This window comes from Rutilus rutilus, assembly GCF_951802725.1.
Source record: "Rutilus rutilus genome assembly, chromosome: 1".
Taxonomy (NCBI): Eukaryota; Metazoa; Chordata; class Actinopteri; order Cypriniformes; family Leuciscidae; genus Rutilus; species Rutilus rutilus.
This window is the reverse complement of record NC_140209.1, coordinates 27,450,805-27,473,205: the sequence shown is the minus strand read 5'-3', so window position 1 is coordinate 27,473,205 and position 22,401 is coordinate 27,450,805. Positions and strand designations below refer to the sequence as shown.

General features: G+C 38.9%; 1 protein-coding gene across 1 annotated transcript in view; it reads left to right on the top strand.

The window, feature by feature from the left end:
• LOC311300508 (shisa family member 6) overlaps positions 1–16,908 on the top strand; it is a 107,218-nt gene extending 90,310 nt beyond the window's left edge. The window contains exons 6-9 of the mRNA XM_084424807.1: positions 700–762; positions 3,096–3,116; positions 3,899–4,024; positions 12,129–16,908. Of these exons, the coding sequence (XP_084280933.1) occupies positions 700–762; positions 3,096–3,116; positions 3,899–4,024; positions 12,129–12,802 (884 nt within the window). The 3' untranslated portion in view covers positions 12,803–16,908. The remainder of the gene's footprint in view (positions 1–699; positions 763–3,095; positions 3,117–3,898; positions 4,025–12,128) is intronic.
• The last annotated feature ends 5,493 nt before the right edge of the window (positions 16,909–22,401 follow it).

Below are 22,401 nucleotides of genomic sequence, written 5' to 3'. Positions count from 1 at the left end.
TTATTTGAATGTTTTCTGAAGGATCATGTGACACTGAAGACTGGAATAATTATGCTGAAAATTCAGCTTTGAATAAATTACATTTTAACACATTACAATAAAAAGCTGTTATTTTGAATTGTAATAATATTTCAGAATTTTACTGTTTTTGATCAAATAAATGCAGCCTTGGTGAGCAGAAGAGACTTTGTTCAAAAACATGAAGGTATTTTTAAAACCATTTATGTGGTAAACATCACTCGCTTCTTCAGAAAATGTAGAAAGCTGTTTCTTTTCATGCAGTCCTTCTATCAACTACGCATCCCTGAGATCATTTAGTTTAATTTCAGTTTCAAGAGTAAACGCTGACGTCTAGCAGAAATGGAGCAAAACAGGTTTTATTATTTTCTGTTTATTTGAGGCTTAAAAGCTGCAGTTCTTTCAGTTTAGTTTTCGATTTCATCCTGTTTTCCTCTCTAAAACTTTTCTATACGTGTTCTTGATAAGTCTTGAGGGATTTCTGCTCTTCTTATGAGTGCTGTACAGATGTTTTCCGCTGTAAACAAAGATATATTGTCTTCCAGAAGCATCTGCCGAATGGATGAAGTGTCGGGAACGCTGTGTTTTCTGTGTAGAAATGGCACATGCTCCGTCACGCAGATTAATTCATATGGAATACATTAAACCACACCAGTTTTTCCCCTCGTTTTCTTTTAACAGATAACCATCCACACCACTACACCAGCCATCTGGATCTCACTGGGTCACACACACCTAAAATCGGTGAGTCGTTTTAACACCTTTGTGTCCAGGTAATTCATTCATTCATTTCGTCCGGAGTTGTGAAACGACGCTTTATGACGACATCAGTGTCTTCCACATCCAGATGGTTTGAAGTGTGAAAAACATGGTGGATAATATCAGTGCGGTGTAGATTTTGAGAAATTAATGGAGCTAGATTTTATCTCCAGAAAAGATTTTCATAATTAGCCTCATCAAATGAGCACTGATAATCTCCATTACTCAAGATGCTTAACTCCCCGGCAGTCCTCAAGATCAGAGACGGTTTTCACCAAAAAATTGATTGGGAAAAAAAGCAGGGCTTTGACAAAAAAAAAATAACAGGTCTCTTGACAGGAAATTAAAAGCTTAGCCTGTAAATGGCCCCGCTAGCGGGGAGGTTTCTGTAACAAAACAGTATGCTAATCGGATCTGCACAGTTTGCCGACGTTATTGAAAAGCCACAATTGTAATTATTCTGACTATATCTTGCATTCCCAAATTTGATTTTGTGTGAAAAAGCTTTTCAGTCTGCAAAGCTCACATCTCTCGTTTTGGAGCGGCGATACCATTAGCTTTTGTACTCAATTAAATTAACCTTGTGTGCTAAGGCTGTCATTGAAAACGAACTGGTCTGGAGGAAGTTAATATCAGCTCACTCCAATGATAATGAAGGGTCATTCTGTGTCAAATCAACCTGACGTCCACAGCTCAAAATTTTGATTTTAATCTCTCTCTTTTTTTCTGGTGAAAGAAGAACATAAATGGAGAAGAAAGACAGAATATTAAATGTCATACAGTAGCTGAATATTTACCAAGTAATCTGTTCTGTTGAGGGTGTCAAAATGACCATTTTCACCTGAGATTTGGAGCCAGATTACAGGGCGGTAAAAAAGACTTTAGAAATATGGCAGCATCATTATTTTATTATTAAAATAATGATGCTGAAATCTGTTGACTTTAGCAATCTTTGTTGCCTTATATGCCAACGTTGAGAGTTCAAATATGGGGAGAAGCTTTTTTCCCCCAAAGTTTGCATGTCTGTAACTCAAGAAATATTAATGATTGTTTTTCACAAACTTTTCTTTTGGTGTCTTCATTTGTAAGGCCCTATATTGTTCAATTTTAGACATATGAGGATTTCAGTGTGGCTCCATGAATAAATTATACACATTTTCAGTGGTCAAAAACCAAATGTGGGTCACTTTGCAAACAGCTGGTACTTTTTCATTTAAAGAGGAATGTCTGGAGAACAAATAGTGTTGAAACTGGAAATCTATCTCGTTTTCCTCTATCAAAACAATTGAATAGAAAATTCCTCTCTGAGTGCCAAAAATATTATTTTTCCAAAGTTTGCACATGCACCTGTAACTCTAGACATATTAAATATATCACATTATCCTTTTAGATTTTGGTTCTTAACAAGCTTTTGTTTTGCAATCTTCATTTTTAAGGCCCTCGATGGTTCAATCCCAGAGATATTGGGATCTTAATGCGGCTCAATGTTAAAATTGTTGAATTTTATCCATTTTCAGTGGGCCAAATCCAAATGTCAGGCACTTTTACACACAGCTGATACTTTTCTTTTCAAAGAGGAATGTCTGAAGAACAAATAATGTTGAAACTAGAAATGTATCTTGTTTCCCTCTATCAAAACAACTGCATACAACATACCAAAAAATATTCTTATTCCAAAGTTAGCATGCCTGTAACTCAAGAAATATTAAAGATATCCTCTTAGATTTTCCTTCTCTAACTTTTCTTTTGGACCCTTCATTTCACACAAAAAAATGCAGGGTTGTTTAACCCAAATTTGGGTAAAATATGGACAAACCCAACCGTTGAGTTAAAAATTGTATTAAAAAATTTAACCCAGCAGCTGGGTTTGTCCATATTTGACCCAAATTTGGGTTGACACAACCCAGCATATTTTAGAGTGAAGGCCAAATATGGTTCAATCCTAGAGATATTGAGATCTCAATGCGGCTCCATGGTAATTTTTTTCAATGGTTGAAAACCAAATGTGGAAAACTGCATTCAATTGGGGAAAAAAAAAATCATTTTGTAATGATAAAAGTGCCATTTTTACTGCCCTCTCCAAAAATTGTGGATCAATCAGTAAATATAAATATGACATTTCATATTTTGCCTTTCATCTCTATTTATGTCGGTCTTTCTTCAGAAAAGAATATGAACAAAATCAAAAATTGTATCGAGTCAAGTTTCTGAAATTTGGTTGATCTGACACAGAACGGCCCTTACAATATGTGACACCGTGAATTAAAATTCTGCAGAAAAAAGTTACTGATTTTGTTTTTCTCACTTGGGTTTGTTAGGACACAGAATAGAGCACTATGGTAAGTAGTACACATGTTGCACATGTGTATAATTTCTCATTTCTCGTGTATAATCTCCCAGTGTTGGTGTTCATTCGTTCTGTGTTTGTTACAGTACTTGTACAATGTCTATGTTGGTATATACACTGCAACAAAAAAAACTATTTTCTTAGTATTTTTGACTTATTTTTCTTAAATCAAGATGCATTTACATAATGACACAAATTCACTTAATGTATTAAGTCTTGTTTTCTGAATAAGGTATCAGAATTAAGTGAGTTTATACTTAAAACAAGAATGGGCCAATGGGCTCAGAAAATGAAATTAATAAAAAAGAGAAAACATAAAGTCACTTAATTTTGATATTTTTTTCCAGAAAACAGACTTAATATCTGATTGCTTCTCAAGTTTGTTGCTTTAAGAATGTTTAAATATTTTACTAAAAACTGAGTAATACCGAGGTTTTTTTGCGGTGTGTATGTGGTGTGACATATATAATGTGCCTATATAATGTCATGAATGCGAGTCTAGAAACACATGCCACTGAAAATAGATTGGAGATCCCAGGCCTGGCAGTCCATAGTCTCATGAGCACACAATTAAAATGAGGGAACGACATTCCCAACAAGTGTTTTACTGGGTGAGCAGCTGCTGCCCGGACCAACACTCACCCTCATTAAACACGTTCTTCAAAAAAGATTACACACACACACAGACAGATGCCATGGTGGCCTGCACAAACACAGAGCTTGTATCGGATGTGTTTCATCTTTCTCTGCCTCTTTTTCTTTTCCGCCCCGCAGAGAAGCCGAGAATGAACAACATCCTGACATCCCAGACGGAGCCGTACGAAATGTCGTTCTCCCGCTCCTTCCAGAACCTCGCTCACCTCCCGCCGTCCTACGAGATGGCCCTGAAAGCAGACTTGGGTAAATACTCTTCCCTTCCTCACTGTACACAACACATCCAGTGTGAGTGAGAGAAATATTCATACTTTTCATACATTTATGAGCAGAATTATCTTAAAAAAATGAGACCAGAATCATACAAGATGGTGGATTTGTATATAATTTGCTAGAGTTCTCAACGGGCCTGAAAATGACAACCCGACCCGACCCGGCCCGTGGCTTTTAAAGCCCAGACCCGATGTAACCCGACACATAAACATGAATTATCTGCCCGAACCCGGCCCGCGGCCCGACGCCGCGTCGGATTTTTTTTTTCTCTCATACACGTATTATCATGACCAGCAGACGGGAATTCAAATCAACCTTTAATGTTCACGCCTTTTAACAATACAAACAACTGAAACAATAAACTATAAATATATAAATAGGCTGTAGTAGCGACGGTGAATTCACCTGAGTCAAGTTTACTTTTCACCAACTCCATCTTCTTCTCCAGGCTATAAAGGCGCGCAGCCGCGCACGCAGCGGCGTCAGGTCTGCCCCCGCCCCTCTCCATGATGCACGTTACGCAGCAGCCAGACTTTCTTTACGGTGAACAGCAGCGATGATTAATAAATGTTTTTTTTTTTTTTTTTTTTTTTTACTGAGCGGAAAAGATTAAGCCCGAGGTCCGACCCGACCCGAGTCATTTGATTATATTTTCGACCCGAACCCGGCCCGAACCCGCTGGTCCCGTCGGGTTTGTCGGGCCGACCCGACCCGTTGAGAACTCTATCATTTGCCATATATCTTACTGTAGGTTTCATACATGTCTACTCATCATTGAATCAATCACACTAATATAAAAGTGTAAAGTGTACTGTAAAAGAAAATTATGCTTTCCTTTTATGGTTATGAGGAAGTATAGAGAGACTTCAAATAACAAACAACATTTCTGATTGCACACTTGTTTAAAGAATGTAGTTTAAATGTTGTATGATCATTTATCAGTGCTTATATTTTCAGGTAGAAATATTTTTCCATATTGGCTGCAATCTGCAATATTTTGTTCCTCAGTTGTTGTTGTTCTGATAACACTTTACATTAAAGTTCCCTTTGTGAAGGGTTTATAAAGATGTACATTAATTACTAATGACTCATTTACAAATGCATTATAAATCACTGATACGCAGTTAAAATCACTGCGTGAATGAAAAAGGTGACTTTAGCGCAATATCTGCCAAATAATGAAGCATTTTTAATTGACGCTATAAATGCTTAATAAATATATTTATTCATATTTAGTCACCTTTTTATTCATGCAGTGATCCTTTTTTTTTTCAGGGCAGAGAGAGATAAAAACAGACACAATTTGTGTCATACAGTAAGCATATAGAGTTATAAAAATATTATGTGCACAGCAGCTCAAGATTATGATTTTGGAGACATGTTTGAATTCATATGGAGATCACTGCCTTTTCTATTTATTAATTCTATTTAAGAGAAGCAGTCAAGCTCTTAAGGAGATCTTATTAATTATTCTGAGTTATGCCACTAATGTAAATTCACATTCACATTAGCAACCCAGTTTGATGTGTAATATATATATATATATATATAATACAGTTAAAAAGTTTGGGGTAAGAAAGACATTTTTAAAGGAAGAAATTTTATTCAGCAAGGATGGATTCAATTGATAAAAAAAGTTACAGTATGACATTTATAATGTTGGAATTATATTTATAAAAAATATATATATATTTTTATAATCATCAAAGAATTTCCACAAAAATATGAAGCAGTACATCTGTTTTCAACATTGATAATAATCATAAATGTTTCTTGAGCATCAAATCCTCATATTAGAGTGATTTCTGAAGGATCATGTGACGGACCGGTTTAATATCAGACAATATTTTCACGGACCGGCCTTTAAGGTGCGGCGGATAAATACAACAAAATATAAAAAAAATATAAAAAATAATTAAATATAATAATAAACGTGAATCCAATGTGTAGGCTTACTTGCAAAAAAAAAAACGATGTTTTTGCCTGCCGTGTCTCGCCTTAAACGATGCCCAATTGGCACTAAGGGGCCTGAAGTGTGCCAAAAACATCTCCCACACCATTACACCACCACCACCAGCCTGCACAGTGGTAACAAGGCATGATGGATCCATGTTCTCATTCTGTTTACGCCAAATTCTGACTCTACCATCTGAATGTCTCAACAGAAATCGAGACTCATCAGACCAGGCAACATTTTTCCAGTCTTCAACTGTCCAATTTTGGTGAGCTCGTGCAAATTGTAGCCTCTTTTTCCTATTTGTAGTGGAGATGAGTGGTACCCGGTGGGGTCTTCTGCTGTTGTAGCCCATCCGCCTCAAGGTTGTGCGTGTTGTGGCTTTACAAATGCTTTGCTGCATACCTCGGTTGTAACGAGTGGTTATTTCAGTCAAAGTTGCTCTTCTATCAGCTTGAATCAGTCGGCCCATTCTCCTCTGACCTCTAGCATCAACAAGGCATTTTCGCCCACAGGACTGCCGCATACTGGATGTTTTTCCCTTTTCACACCATTCTTTGTAAACCCTAGAAATGGTTGTGCGTGAAAATCCCAGTAACTGAGCAGATTGTGAAATACTCAGACCGGCCCGTCTGGCACCAACAACCATGCCACGCTCAAAATTGCTTAAATCACCTTTCTTTCCCATTCTGACATTCAGTTTGGAGTTCAGGAGATTGTCTTGACCAGGACCACACCCCTAAATGCATTGAAGCAACTGCCATGTGATTGGTTGATTAGATAATTGCATTAATGAGAAATTGAACAGGTGTTCCTAATAATCCTTTAGGAGAGTGTATATTCACATAGAAAACAGCTATTTTGAATAGTATGTTTTGCTGTATTTTTAATCAAATAGATAAAGCCTTGGTGAGCAGAAGAGACTTCTCTTTCTAACCCCAATCTTTTGACCAGTATAGCACACATCACAGGATCTCGGTGGGTTGTAGGATTAAACCCCTATTAGGTTGTTTCTTAAATGAGTAAGGTTTCCTCTCACTTCAGTGACCTTGTGCGGGACGCTCAGCTCCACAGGGACTGCGCTTATAATAAACGCACTGCGGATCTCTCCGGTTAAAAGCACCTGCTAAATGACAAATAACCAGACGGCTTTCATTAAATATAAAGGGCAGGATAAATTAAACATTAAAGTATTGACATGCTGCGTTAACATAGTCCAAAACCATTATGATCAGATGGATGCCACTATACGGCTCTTAAATGAATGACATTCAAAACCAAATGAAGAAAATAAAAACATTGAAAACCAAGAAGAATTCATAATGAAGCTTCTTTCTGAAGTGCAAACCGACACTGATCACAAAAGCAAACTTGCCATGACAGACGAGAAAAATCAGTCAAGTCACCTTTATTGCTATTAATTTCACTATTGATTCAAAGCAGCTTCACCGTGATAAACAGGAAAATAGCAGAATCAATGATGCAAACTTCATTATATGAGAAAAAAAATCCATATTCAGCTGTAAAGCAGCTCTAAAAAGACAATAGTGTTGTTATTCAGCTCAAGACGGCTCAGTGTTGATTCAGTTCAGATCAATAACTGAGTCAATCTTGCAAAATTAGTCAGTTGTGAAACAAATAAACAGAAGACAATAGTGTCATTATTCAGCTCGAGTCGGTTGAAGTTTTGTTCTCATCTGATGGTGTCAGTGCAGTCGAATCAATGATATTACTGAACACTAGGCGAGCCAAACCCAGTTTTAGTGCTTTAGACGTGGTTTTGTTCCCAGTGGGGAGTAAATAATGGTGCTTCTGGTGTCTTAAATCACTAGCCCTGTTTGCAGTGTGGTTTGAGTAATTTCGGACTTCACCTGCTGTGAGGCGAACAGGGAGGCAGACCTGAGAGTAATGAGCAGTAATGAAGAACAATTAGTCTCGTTTTAATAGGGAGACGCTTCGTATGGCACAGAGAGAGAGAGAGAGAGAGAGAGAGAGAGAGAGAGAGAGCATGCAATTTTTTGGGGATCTTTGTCATAAGTTTAATCCTATAAATCCTACTGTATCGTATTTGATACACAAATCTATAAGGCCTCTGAATGATCAACATTATCAAAACTGCTGAAAAGACTGTTGCACATTATCTACTTTTTTTCATCTGATTGATAGTTTTTTAGCAAGTAAAAGACTTTTTTAGCGTAGTTGTAAAAACATCCTCCTTCAGCTCGTGGTCTTTTGCTGTGAAATCTTTACTGATTTTTATAAAGTAAACGTATAGAATAACTGTTATATTGTTAATAATATTTCACGATGAACACTTACCAGACTGAAGCAACTTCGGTTACTTGATTATCGATAATTTTTGTAGAAAAATCTATGAGTTTTTCACACATGATCATCAGGTTTTTGAGGAAGGTTTATTTGTTCATCTCTCAATCATCATTGCATTACATTATATGTTTTAAAACAACAGAGCTTAGATAAAACTAAACATTCAAATATTATCTTACTAAGACATTATTGGCAGATTTAGTGACGACTGATCCATTTATATGCATTTTATGTGAGTATCTGCTAGACTGCTATAAAGATCTCAGCGATTTACATTCCAGAATTTCATCTAACTTTTTATATATAAATATCAGCAGTTGCAACAAATCGCATATTTTTTGCTCAGTTTGGGCCTCTGAATAAAATTGAGGCGTTTTTCCTACTCGAGTGAGAGTTTCATATCCTCACTATATTATCTCTAACTATATGAGCCATAAATGGTGTATCAAATATGATACTTAACAAAAAAGCAACTTTTTTTGAGATTTGTATAAAATATTTTGCCTTGCATCTATATATATATATATATATAGATGCAAAGATATTTAGCATGACAAAAAAATAGAAAGACAAAAAGAGGCTCATAATGGAATTTTGTGGAATGGAAAGATGGAAAGTGTTAAAGGTTCTTCATGGAACCACCGATTCCGATAAATAACTTTTATTTTGAAGAGTGTGGGATGGCCCGTAGCTCATATTCCTCAGCTGAAGCCTGTGGCATTAGATTCGCTCTTATGTGAGTGTATAATTGAGCTCTGGGGTCCTGGAGTGACCGTTAGCCAGCGCGAGGCCTTAGGCCTGTTCAGCTGACCTTTTCTCTGTAATGTCACGCCCTCGCATCGGAACATTCGGCCTTTGGAAACCGTTCGTCTGCCAAAACCCTGCCGTGTCAGTGATGGTAATTCTGAACTACACAAGCCTGTCTTCATTAGCTCCAAGATAAACAGTTCAGTGCTGAATCGATATCTAGTCTTGTACTGAACGCTGACAAACACATTCATGTTTCTCGTAACTTTGCTCTCTGTCCGAGGCTGTTCGGAAAGGAAACGGGCAGGGATTTTGGGGAAGCTACTAGAACACTGTAACTTGTTATAATTTTAATTTGGTAAAGCTACCCTTTTAGAAAAGTTGGTGGTTAGCAAACAGTGTTGCATTACCGCGCTCCCCCTTCTGTATTGGGGTGTGGATCGCCTGTGACTCACCACATTCGTCGTCTGACTGTATAAACCAAACTGTAACGTCCGAACCGTGATAGTTCAGGATTGAACATTTACTGTTACACCCCTAAAGGATACCATCCCAAACATCTGCCACAGACGCATACTGCTTCATGAGTAACTAGAAAGAAGCTTTAACAAGACTAGAGCAACATCTCAGGAGAAGTGCCCTATCCTTGAGTTCATCTGCTGCTCAACAAACACTACAAAATGGGCCACACACACACACACACACACACACATTCTTGTACATCTATCTTTATGTGGACATTCATTGACATGATGCAATTTCTAGCCGCTTACCCTAACCTTACCCATCACAACTAAGTGCCTAACCTGAACCCTGACCCTAAACCGGCCCTTAACCTAATTATAACCTTATCCCTAAAACATCCCTATCACAAAGATAGTTGTACAAGTACACACTCGCACACACACTCGCGTGCACACACACACACACACACACACACATTTCCCTGTTCCACAGAGACTCATCATATAGTCTCAACGGTTTCAGTCCAAACATTGTGTTTCCTGTGCCATTGTTGAGAAAAACAAAGAAAAGATTAACAGAGCAATACAAATAGAGAAAGCGAGGCAACAGAGACATAAAAACACAATTTAGAACCCCATTGCACATCTGCAGAATAGTCTCTGCAGGACCTGTCGCTTCGGCATCAGCTGCACTTTTTAGGGGGAGTTACAACAGAGTTATTTTATTATCAGTCCGATTTTGTTCTGTTTCATTTCTGCTGATGTTACTCTGATCCAGTACAGCATTGTAGTATGTATTTATATTTAGAATTTTGAGATTTTACTTTTATATTTGAGGTTTCAAATTTTTGTTTTAGTTTTAGTTATTTTAGGACTTCAATGTAAACTAAACTAGATTATAAATAGACATAGAACTATAGATTCTAGAAATGTTGCCTTTACAACTAACTGAAATAAAATAAATTGTGTATAAGTTTATAGTGTGTGTGTGTGTGTGTGTGTGTGTGTGTGTGTGTGTGTGTGTGTGTGTGTGTGTGTGTGTGTGTGTGTGTGTGTGTGTGCGCGTGTGTATCAGTTAACATTTTATTTCAATTCATGTAAATGTTTTTCAAAAGGTCAGTTTTAGTCATTTTGTAGTGTTTTTGTGGTTTTTATCTTTTTTTTTTTTCATTTAGATTTATTTGTTTGTTTTTTTATCTAAGGCTTAAGTTGTAGCTCTTACGTTTCTTTTTTTTCTGTTCTTATTGTTTCTTTTTCCTTCCGTGATTCTGCTTGTTAACAGCAGGTGTTCATCACTAATACCCAATCATCACTTAATTAATCACTTAATTATCTCATTAACTTCAACTCTGATTCAGAGTTACTTTAAGGCCATGTGTCCACCAAAACGCCTAGCTATGGGCGCTTGAGAGCATTTTGGCAGCGCAGCATTTTTTTCAGTTGAGACACGTTGCTTGTTATGATACGGAATATCCGCGAAAGTGTTACTAGTATCTCATTTCACACATATTTTGTTTCTGTGTTGATTCTATATTAAAATGTCGATACAGTGTAACGTATTTTCTCTGGCTCTTGTTTTAAAATATTTTGTTCCGTTATTATGCTTGTTGTTGTCATCTGTTAACGTTGTACAAGCAGAATGTGGCGGTTGGTCGGTGTGGTATTAGTCCCGCCCCTCCTCCACTGTGATTGGACGGTTGGGTAAAAAGTCACAGTGATGAGCGCTGTGTTTTACCCAAAGTTGAACATTCTTCAACTCTCGGCGGGCTGTAAAAAACGCAGAGCGCTCAGCGCTTCAGCGTGAAATAAACGCTCAGTGCCTCGTTAAGCTCATGCCGTTTTAAAAATGCAGCGCTCCCATTGAAAACAATTGAAAAAATACGCCAGCTGCGTGAAAAAACGCTTTGGTGGACACAGCCTAATACTCTTTAAAGTGGGACCATATGTACTCTGAGCAGAGTAGTTAATTTAACTCTGCGATTTACCTGTGTAAGCAACAAAAGCCCCTTTCACACAGAGATTCCGGAAAATACACGGATAAAGTGACCCGGGATTTGACCCGGGTTCGTTCGATTTTGGTTCATTCACACTGCCAGTGATTTGCCGGAATCAGAGAGTGCGTTCACACACAACCCGTAAAAATCCCGTAAAGACACGTGACATCGATGTGACTTGTAATGTCTCAGCAGCGTCTTAAGTTTGCTGATAAACCACGCTTGTGCATTTTTTACTCTGATTCGATCATAAACTTGCGCATTACGTACCGTTTCACAGCTGGCGAACGATCCCGCGCTTCAGCGTCATCACTACGACACGCCATTATTACGGCTTTTGTTCACACAGTGTGCGTTCCGGGACTGAACACGGCAATGTTACTAGGTCCCCAACCCGGCATCGATCCCGGCATCAATCCCGGGTCGTGTTTGCGTTCACACAGAAGGCACTCTGGCAATTTGCCGTCAATTTCCCGGGTTCAAAGCGCTGTGTGAAAGGGGCTTAATTAACAGTGAGAATTGGACCCTAAACTAAAGTGTTAGTTTTATTTTCACGGTATAACAGCACCGCTCTGATCTCTCGTTCTCAGGTGACAATGACGAGTATTACATACGGAAGCACCATTTGTCCGACCTGACGCCTCGCGGCGGAAACCTACAGACGCACATGATCAAGCTGAACGTGGATCCGCCCGCGCAGCGCCAGAAGCCCAAGCGCGTCCAGCGAGCCATGTCTCAAGATCACGTGCTCTCGCCCAAACGCGTCCAGCGCACCATATCCCAGGACCACGTGCTCTCGCCCGCCCGCTCCAAGCCGCACCGGGACTACGGCCTGTCCTCATACACGGGCGGCGCCGGCGGTCTGTCTCCGTACCACGGGCGAATCCTCTCCGAGGAGCAGCTGCTGTCGGCCGACCGACTGCTCTCCCAGGATCCGCTGCTCTCCCCGGATAAGATGCTCTCCTTGCGGCGCTCCAACTTCCGGGAGAAGGCCATGTCGCGGGCGCTTTCCCAGACGGACATGTTCATCCCGACAACGCCGGTCATGGACCGGCACTACAAAATGATGAAGATGCATTCGCACCCCACAACAACCCACAACAACGAGTCCTACAACACACTGACTGTTAACAGCGCGCAGGTGGGAAATAAACGGCAGGCGTTCGCCAACCGAAAGATGCACACGGTCGACCACCTGCAGTACATACCTGGACACCACCATCATCAGTACAGAACCGCGAGTAAGACCGAAGTAACTGTCTGAGAGAGACGGGAGAAGACGGGAGAGCGAATGATGTCAACAAACAATCCGGCTCGGGAAATGTGTGGTGTCCCCCTGGACAGGTTTCTTTTTTTTAAGCGTCCAACCTTGACCTGTTCCCGCTTCCAGCGCAAGCTTTCCACTCCATCAGTTCTGGGTCAGCTGGGATAGGATCCACACTTTCCGGAGCGACCCGGATCTCCTCGCACGTAGAGCAAACGCAAGGGCTTCGCGCGTGGACGCTGGACTAGAAACAGAGGCCTGAAACTATTTTTTTCAGAATCAGTACTGAACTGTTGCGAACCTGCACTGACTTTATATACATTCAGTATCAAAAAACCTACACTGCTGGTCAACCGCTTGGAATTATTATGATTTTTTTTATGGTTTTGAAAGGAGTCTCTGCTCACCAAGGCTCACCAAATCATCATATTAGAATGATTTCTGAAGGATCATTTGACACTGAAGACTAAGAGTAATGATGCTGAAAATTCAGCTTTGATCGCAGAAATAAATTACATTTTAACACATATTCACAAAGAAAACTCTGGAAGTTTGTTTCTTGCCATTGAATAAAAAAATTTAAAGGTAATTGCGACTTTTTATCTCTCAATTTTGACTTTATTTATCGTAGTTGCAAGATTATATCTCGCAATTCTGACTTTATTTCTCGCAGTTGCAAGATTATATCTGGCAATTCCAACTTTATTTCTCGCAGTTCCAAGTTTATATCTCGCAATTCTATTTTTCGCAATTGCAAGTTTCTTTCTCACAATTCTGAGTTTCTATCTCGTAATTCCAACTTAATTTCTCGCAGTTGCAAGTTTATATCTGGCAATTCTGACTTTATTTCTCGCAATTCTGATTTTATTTCTCGCATTTGCAAGTTTCTATCTGGCAATTCCACCTTTATTTCTCGCAGTTGCAAGTTTCTATCTCGCAATTCTATTTTTTGCAGTTGCGAGTTTCTATCTCGTAATTCCGACTTTATTTCTCTCAGTTGCAAGTTTATATCTGGCAATTCTGACTTTATTTCTCGCAATTCAGATTTAATTTCTCGCAATTGCGAGTTTATATCTCGCAAATTCTGACTTTATTTCTCGCAGTTGCAAGTTTATATCTGGCAATTCTGACTTTATTTCTCGCAATTCTGATTTTATTTCTCGCATTTGCAAGTTTATATCTTGCAATTCCAACTTTTTTTTCACAGTTGCAATTCCGACTTTTTTTATTTTATATATAAGTTTATATCTCGAAATTCTGACTTCATTTCTCGCAATTCTGAGTTTCTATCTTGCAATTCTGACTTTATTTCTCGCAGTTGCAAGTTTATATCTCGCAATTCTGACTTTATTTCTCGCAGTTGCAAGTTTATATCTCGCAACTCCAACTTCATTTCTCGCAATTCTGAGTTTCTATCTTGCAATTCTGACTTTATTTCTCGCAGTTGCAAGTTTATATCTCGCAACTCCAACTTCATTTCTCGCAATTCTGAGTTTCTATCTTGCAATTCTGACTTTATTTCTCGCAGTTGCAAGATTATATCTTGCAAATTCTGACTTTATTTCTCGCAGTTGCAAGTTTATATCTCACAATTCTATTTCTCGCAGTTGCAAGTTTATATCTCGCAATTCTGACTTTATTTCTCGCAGTTGCAAGTTTATATCTGGCAATTTCGATTTTATTTCTCGCAATTCTGATTTATTTCTCGCATTTGCAAGTTTATATCTCGCAATTCTGACTTTTTTTTCACAGTTGCAATTCCGACTTTTTTTATTTTATATATAAGTTTATATCTCGAAATTCTGACTTTATTTCTCGCAGTTACAAGTTTATATCTCGCAATTCTGACTTTATTTCTTGCAGTTACAAGTTTATATCTCGCAACTCCAACTTCATTTCTCGCAATTCTGAGTTTCTATCTCGCAATTCTGACTTTATTTCTCGCAGTTGCAAGTTTATATCTCGCAACTCCAACTTCATTTCTCGCAATTCTGAGTTTCTATCTTGCAATTCTGACTTTATTTCTCGCAGTTGCAAGATTATATCTTGCAAATTCTGACTTTATTTCTCGCAGTTGCAAGTTTATATCTCACAATTCTATTTCTCGCAGTTGCAAGTTTATATCTCGCAATTCTGACTTTATTTCTCGCAGTTGCAAGTTTATATCTGCAATTTCGATTTTATTTCTCGCAATTCTGATTTATTTCTCGCATTTGCAAGTTTATATCTCGCAATTCTGACTTTTTTTTCACAGTTGCAATTCCGACTTTTTTTATTTTATATATAAGTTTATATCTCGAAATTCTGACTTTATTTCTCGCAGTTACAAGTTTATATCTCGCAATTCTGACTTTATTTCTTGCAGTTACAAGTTTATATCTCGCAACTCCAACTTCATTTCTCGCAATTCTGAGTTTCTATCTTGCAATTCTGACTTTATTTCTCGCAGTTGCAAGTTTATATCTCGCAATTCTGACTTTATTTCTCGCAGTTGCAAGTTTATATCTCGCAACTCCAACTTCATTTCTCGCAATTCTGAGTTTCTATCTTGCAATTCTGACTTTATTTCTCGCAGTTGCAAGATTATATCTTGCAAATTCTGACTTTATTTCTCGCAGTTGCAAGTTTATATCTCACAATTCTATTTCTCGCAGTTGCAAGTTTATATCTCGCAACTCCAACTTCATTTCTCGCAATTCTGAGTTTCTATCTTGCAATTCTGACTTTATTTCTCGCAGTTGCAAGATTATATCTTGCAAATTCTGACTTTATTTCTCGCAGTTGCAAGTTTATATCTCACAATTCTATTTCTCGCAGTTGCAAGTTTATATCTCGCAATTCTGACTTTATTTCTCGCAGTTGCAAGTTTATATCTGGCAATTTCGATTTTATTTCTCGCAATTCTGATTTATTTCTCGCATTTGCAAGTTTATATCTCGCAATTCTGACTTTATTTCTCACAGTTGCACGTTTATTTCTCGCAGTTGCAAGTCTCTATCTTGCAATTCCAACTTTTTTTCTCACAGTTGCAAGTTTATATCTCGCAATTCCGACTTTTTTTCTTGCAGTTGCAAGTTTATATCTTGCAATTGTGAGAGAAAAAGGTCAGAATTGTGAGATAAAAAGTCGTAATTACATTTTAAATTGGTTTATTCCGTGGCGGAAACAAGGTTCCATGGTAAACAGTTATTTTAAATTGTAATAATATTTAACAGTTTTACTGTTTTTACTGTATTTTTGATCAAATAAAGGCAGCCTTGGTGAGCAGAAGAGACTTCTTTCAAAAAACATGGAAATATCGTAATTTTTCCAAACATTGAGCGGTAGCGTATATAGATTTATGATTTCTAACTTGAGTCCTAAACATAGCGATAGCGATTCTTCTTGAATATAAACTTGTGTAAGCACTTTAGCGAGTGCCTCTTCTCAAAACACGTCCCGCTTCGATACCGAAGTGGGGAAAGGGTTTAAAAGCACAATAAAACTGACGTTGTTTTTCTTTTCCTTTGTCGCATTATCTCTGTTTGGTTTCTCAGTTTCATGTATTTTTTTCAGTGGACCTGTGTCGTTTCCTTCTGCGTAGGTGATTGTAAATATACACTCGGTTAGCAGCAGTTAAACAGTGAGTTCGCTTTGTGGGTTACTATGGGTTGCTTTTTGCATTTTCATTGCTTCTGTTCGGACATTTTCTAGCATCAACCCACCCGAAGTATATTTGATGACACAAATGTGTACAGTAACGTGCGTGTGTGTGTGTTTTTTAATCTGTACTTGTAGACTAATGGTGAATAAATTTGGTTGATTCAGCCATTCGTACGTATTGTCTGCTAGTTTTGAATAGGAATCATCCTTCCCTTTGCTTTCAAGATCTCTGACATGTTGAACAAGCAGACAAAAGCAATCAAAAGCAATCAAGATGAGAAAATGAGTGACGGAAAATTAATGATAATGGAAGATATGCCTTTAATACTCTATTATATACAATCAAATCTGCGTATACCCTCGAGATGGATGTTAATTAACAGCCTTCTGTCTATGATGTTTACCATCAGTCTATCAAGGATTTCCCATGATGCTTTGCCACGGCAATGATAGTCTGCACAACTCTGAAGGGGATTTGTGTTGTTTTATTGTGTTGGTTCTCAATAAATAAGGTTTTAATGAAATGTATGATTTTCTGACATTCACACACAGATGCCCTATCTTAAGTTTTTTTATTATTATTATTTGTAATGAAATATTAGATTAAACTCGCTGTGTCGCACATAACCAAAAGATGGCTGATGATAAAATAGACACCATTTACAAGGGTGTCAAAGGAAGGTTTGGGGTTCAATAAAAGTTAAGCTTTATCAGTAGCATTTGTAGAATGATATTGATTACCATAGAAAATTATTTCACATGATTATTAATTGATTTAATATATATATATATATATATATATATATATATATATATATATATATATATATATATATATATATATATATATATATATATATTAAAAAAACTTCAAACCACAGAAAATAATTTCAAATTGTTATTGATTTGTTTATTTTAAAAGTTCAGAATTTATTTATTTATTAAAGTTTTTTATCTTTTTTTTAAATAATAAAAATTAAAGTAACATTTGTTTTAATTATTTATTTAAAAAGCTTACAACCACAGACAATTATGTCTTCACTTTTTTGTTTGTTTATTTGTTAAAAAGCTTAAACACAATTAAAATCAAGTCAAGCTCTGTTGACAGAATTTGTAGCATAATGTTGATTATCGCAGAAAATAATTACAACCGAACAATTAATTGTTTGTTTGTTAAAATAGCATAAAACCACAGAAAATTATTTAACTATTTGAAAGTTAAATGCATTTGCATGGATTTTTCCTTTAAAATGTGCATTGTTTGAGTGTCTAAATGGTCATTTTAGCAGAAGAGTGGCTGTTTACTGACTCTAAATGATCATGACGAGTGGAAATAATTGTCATCGCATCGCTGAAAACTTTGGTAAGTGATTTAATTGCACTGATCTCATGTCAACACAATGTTTAAGTTTAGTAGAGAATGCTTTTGAAACCGTGTGCATTTTAACATTCATTGTCTTGCCCTATATAGACATCCATTGTAAATATATTGCTCTAAACACTATTTCACAATTATTCGTTTTTTAAATTCCAATCTGAATTAGACTAATAATCAATTTCTTCTGTTTTTGTTTTATTTCAGGTAAATACTCCTCATCTTCACTGCAGTTTTACAAAAGCTGTCAGTGAAATCACTTCATGTATCTGTATTTTCTGTCATATTCGTGCATGTAGTTGGTGTTTTTCTGCTTGTGTTTGTGATTTATTGATGAGCCTGCTGTGTTTTCAGCGCAACTGTGATGCTGGTTAGAGACACTCTGACAGCTTCTTGACTTTTAATCTTCAACAGCAGGATTCTTACCTGACATTTTTTTTCAGTGCGCAGAACATTGAAGGAAGCAAATGATTCCCAGCGGCTGCGAATGTCCCTGTTTGATTGGCTGTTCACTTGGGCTTTGCTTGTCACTCCTTTACTACGAGCAAATCGTGCTGTCCGGCTGTTTGTAAGATTTGCAGTTTTTTTCAAAAGTTTCGTTCAATCATTGTGATTTGTTTTGTGAGTCCGATCTAGTTCTGACTGTCCACATTATCAGTGTACCATTGATGAAATCGGACATTGTTCAGTGTGATCAATATATGGGATATCAACACCAGTTACTGTATCATGTGATCATGTGTCCATCATGACACATTCTGACAGCATAAACACTCTACTGTGCACACACACACACACACACACACACAGTCCAAAAATGTACTGGCCTTAATTATTCCACAAACAACCAGAACTGTAGCTGTAGATGGATGGATGGATGGATGGATGGATGGATGGATGGATGGATGGATGGATGGATGGATGGATGGATGGATGGATGGATGGATGGATGGATGGATGGATGGATGGATGGATGGATGGATGGATGGATGGATGGATGGATGGATGGATGGATGGATGGATGGATGGATGGATGGATGGACACCTCACTATCATAAAGGCCTCAGTCTGAGCTGTTAAATGATCACCGTAATGACCAGATGGACAATGTTATCGCCTTTAATGTCGGGAGGAGAGCAAAAAACAAAACCTTTCAAAGAGTAGCTCTCCGTCGTAAATGAAATCTCGGATCTTGCAGGATACAATCAATCTCTTAAATGGTTTTCAGCCGAACACGTTCACACATTAGCAGATTATTATTCATCTCTGTGTCATTAATGATTCTCCTCTATGATATTGTGTCGTGTTTTACAGATGTTTTGTGTGTCTTTGATTGGATGCTTTGTAGTCTCGCCTCCTCTCATGCATACAAGATCAGTCATTATTCTCAACGGCCTCTAGAACTACAATGGAGTTCACTTTATAAAATTACTACAGAGAAATCTGCAAGATATTTGGAGATATCTGGGAGGTTTGTTAGCTCAAACGTCTCAGTTACGTATGTAACCCTCGTTCCCAGAGGAGGGAACGGAGACGTTACGTCAGTGATTGACGAATGGGGGTTTCACTTAGAAGCCTATCACCTTCGAGTTCTTACAAAACGAGACAATGGCAAAACAATGCCATGGGTCTGCGGAATTTGCTTGGCGCAACTCCGCCCCACCGCGTGGGTATAAAGGAAGCAGCGCGGCAATCTCGCATTATGTTATGCTGAGGAGCCGAGACTGCACTCCCGGCTGTTCCAGCGGTACAGCGGTTGTGGCAGGGGGACGTAACGTCTCCGTTCCCTCCTCAGGGAACGAGGGTTACATCCGTACACTCTCAGAAAAAAAGGTACAAAAGCTGTCAAACCTTTTCAAAAGGTACACTTTTGTACCTAAAGAGTACATATTAGTCCCTCAAAGGTACATATTAGCAGAGGTGGGAAATCCAGGGGCCAACGAGTAAAAGTCCTGCCATATGTTTATTCCACCCATAAACTCAGTCAGCTCATTTCACTAATTAGTTCTCTCTCCTGTCTGAATTAGCAAATAAGAGTTAAGAGCCCAACTAATGGAAGCACTAATCACTGTTATGGTGACTTCAAATGAAACACATTAGAGTTAAACCTCTGTTAATTCTCAATAAAACTTCTGTAGACGTCTGACAGACATAAAGTCAGTCTGGTTAGTAATAAGTGAAGCTGGTAATGCTGTTTGTGGAGTTGTTTAATCCTCCTCTGCTGAGATCTTCACAGATTTAATGTCTTCTTTTCTCTTCAGTTGATTTCATCTGAGGCTGTGGCTGAAATTAATCCATATTTAATATACACAGATTTTGTGGCTACGATAAAGTCCAGTTATGGTTTATTTCTTTGCTCTTGGCTGACATGTGGCATTGCTATGCAGAGGTGTAAAGTCCAGGTTCAGGAAGTAAAAGTCCTCCTCTGTATTTTGTTCCAATCACCTGGATTTGCTAATTCAGACAGGAGAGAGAACTAATTAGTGAAATCAGCTGACTGAGTTCATGGGTGGAATAAACATATGGCAGGACTTTTACTCGTTGGCCCCTGGATTTCCCACCTCTGCTAATATGTACCTTTGAGGGACTAATATGTACTCTTTAGGTACAAAAGTGTATCTTTTGAAAAGGTACCGCCACAGCGACAGCTTTTGTACCTTTTTTTCTGAGAGTGTAACCGAGACGTTCCCTTTCGTTCAGTCACTCCGAGTTATGTCAGTGACTGACGAATGGGGGTCCCAATTCAATCACGCCACAGCGGCTGTCTTCCAGTGCCCTGCGCAAGTCTGAGCTCCCTGTCGTGAGACTGGCACGGACAAAGTACTTAACACAGGAATACCAAGGTACACTGGGAAGCATATCTCAGTGGAAATATGCAAAACAATGCCGGCCAAAGGGAAGACTTGCAGAATACAAATATGAACCACGAGCGGGCTGCATATGGAGAACACTTGGGTATCCAGCCCGCAGGGTGGTATCTTTCAACCCCAGGGGTGGCAAGGTGGCTTGCCAAGGGAAAGATACACGCTCAGAGAAGCTTACAGTGGAAATACACATGTGGGGGTCGCCCAGAGGGGGAACCATGTACATGGAGGAGTGGAGTGTGCCCGAACCCCAAGGGGACATGGCGTCCACTCCAGTGAGACAACCTTTGCTTGGAGAGAGCCTTTCCCTTCAGCTTCCCACCATAACAGACAAAGAGCTGGTCTGAGGTCCTGAAACACTGCGTTCTGTCTACGTAAGCACGGAGAGCGTACTGGACAGAGCAGCGCCAAGGCTGGGTTTGCCTCCTCTGAGGGCAGCGCTTGCAGGTTCACCACCTGATCTCGAAAGGGAGTGGTGGGAACCTTGGGCACATATCAAGGCCGGGGTCTCAGGATCGCGTGAGAATTAGCCGGCCCGAATTCTAGGCACGCTTCTTCAACCGAAAATGCCTGCAGGTCCCCTACCCTCTTGATGGAGGCCAATGCAACCAGGAGCGCTGTCTTCATAGACAGGAACTTAAGCTCAACTGATTGCAAAGGCTCAAAGGGAGCTCTCTGCAGGGCAGATAAGACCACTGAGAGGTCCCAAGAGGGTACAAGAGGAGAGCAAGGAGGATTTAGTCTCCTCACTCCTCTAAGGAACCTGATGACCAGGTCATGCTTCCTCAAGGACTTACCTTTAACTGCATCGTGATTTGCGGTGATAGCGGCAACATACACTTTGAGGGTGGAGGGAGACAGCCTTCGCTCCAACCCATCTTGCAGGAAGGAAAGCACGACACTGATCGGGCATTTTCTGGGTTCTTCTCAGCGAGAAGAGCACCAGGTGACGAAGAGCAGATCACTGCACAGACCAGCAGCAGGAATGAGATCTCGCTGGAACACGCCGTCACACCAACACCGCTGAAGAGTCACTCGTCTCGTATCTAGAACTCGTAGACAACTTGCAGTGGAGAGGAGTGAAGAGAACACTCGGCTCCGAAGCAAAAACATAATGCGAGATTGCCGCGCTGCTTCCTTTATACCCACGCGGTGGGGCGGAGTTGCGCTATGCAAATTCCGCAGTCCCATGGCATTGTTTTGCCATTGGCTCGTTTTGTAAGAACTCGAAGGTGATAGGCTTCTAAGCGAAACCTCCATTCGTCAATCACTGACGTAACTCAAAGTGACTGAACGAAAGGGAACATTATTATTGCAGTAACATACACGGACATCAAAACAGACTTTGAAAATACTCTGGAGCCGAAGGTGCTTTGTGAAAAAAAAAAAAAGTAAATGACAAAATGGTAAACACTAACTGCCCTTTGATGCAATAGTTTGATCTTTCTTTTAAGGCTGTTTTGTTGTTGTTTTTCAGGTCTGTGTTCAGAGAGAAGGCGGGTCATATAATGAAAATTATTTAGTGCGCGCATAACTGAAACATCATCAACTGAAGAATGCATCTGTTGGCAGATGAGGACCAGATGTTTGGTGCAAGTGTTTTAGTTTTTAATTATGTTTACATAATGGATAGCTGTGATCACCAATGCTTCAATGAGGCGCTATATTACTGTATTTTAATTAGTGCTGGGCAGCGATTAACCGCATACAAAATAAAA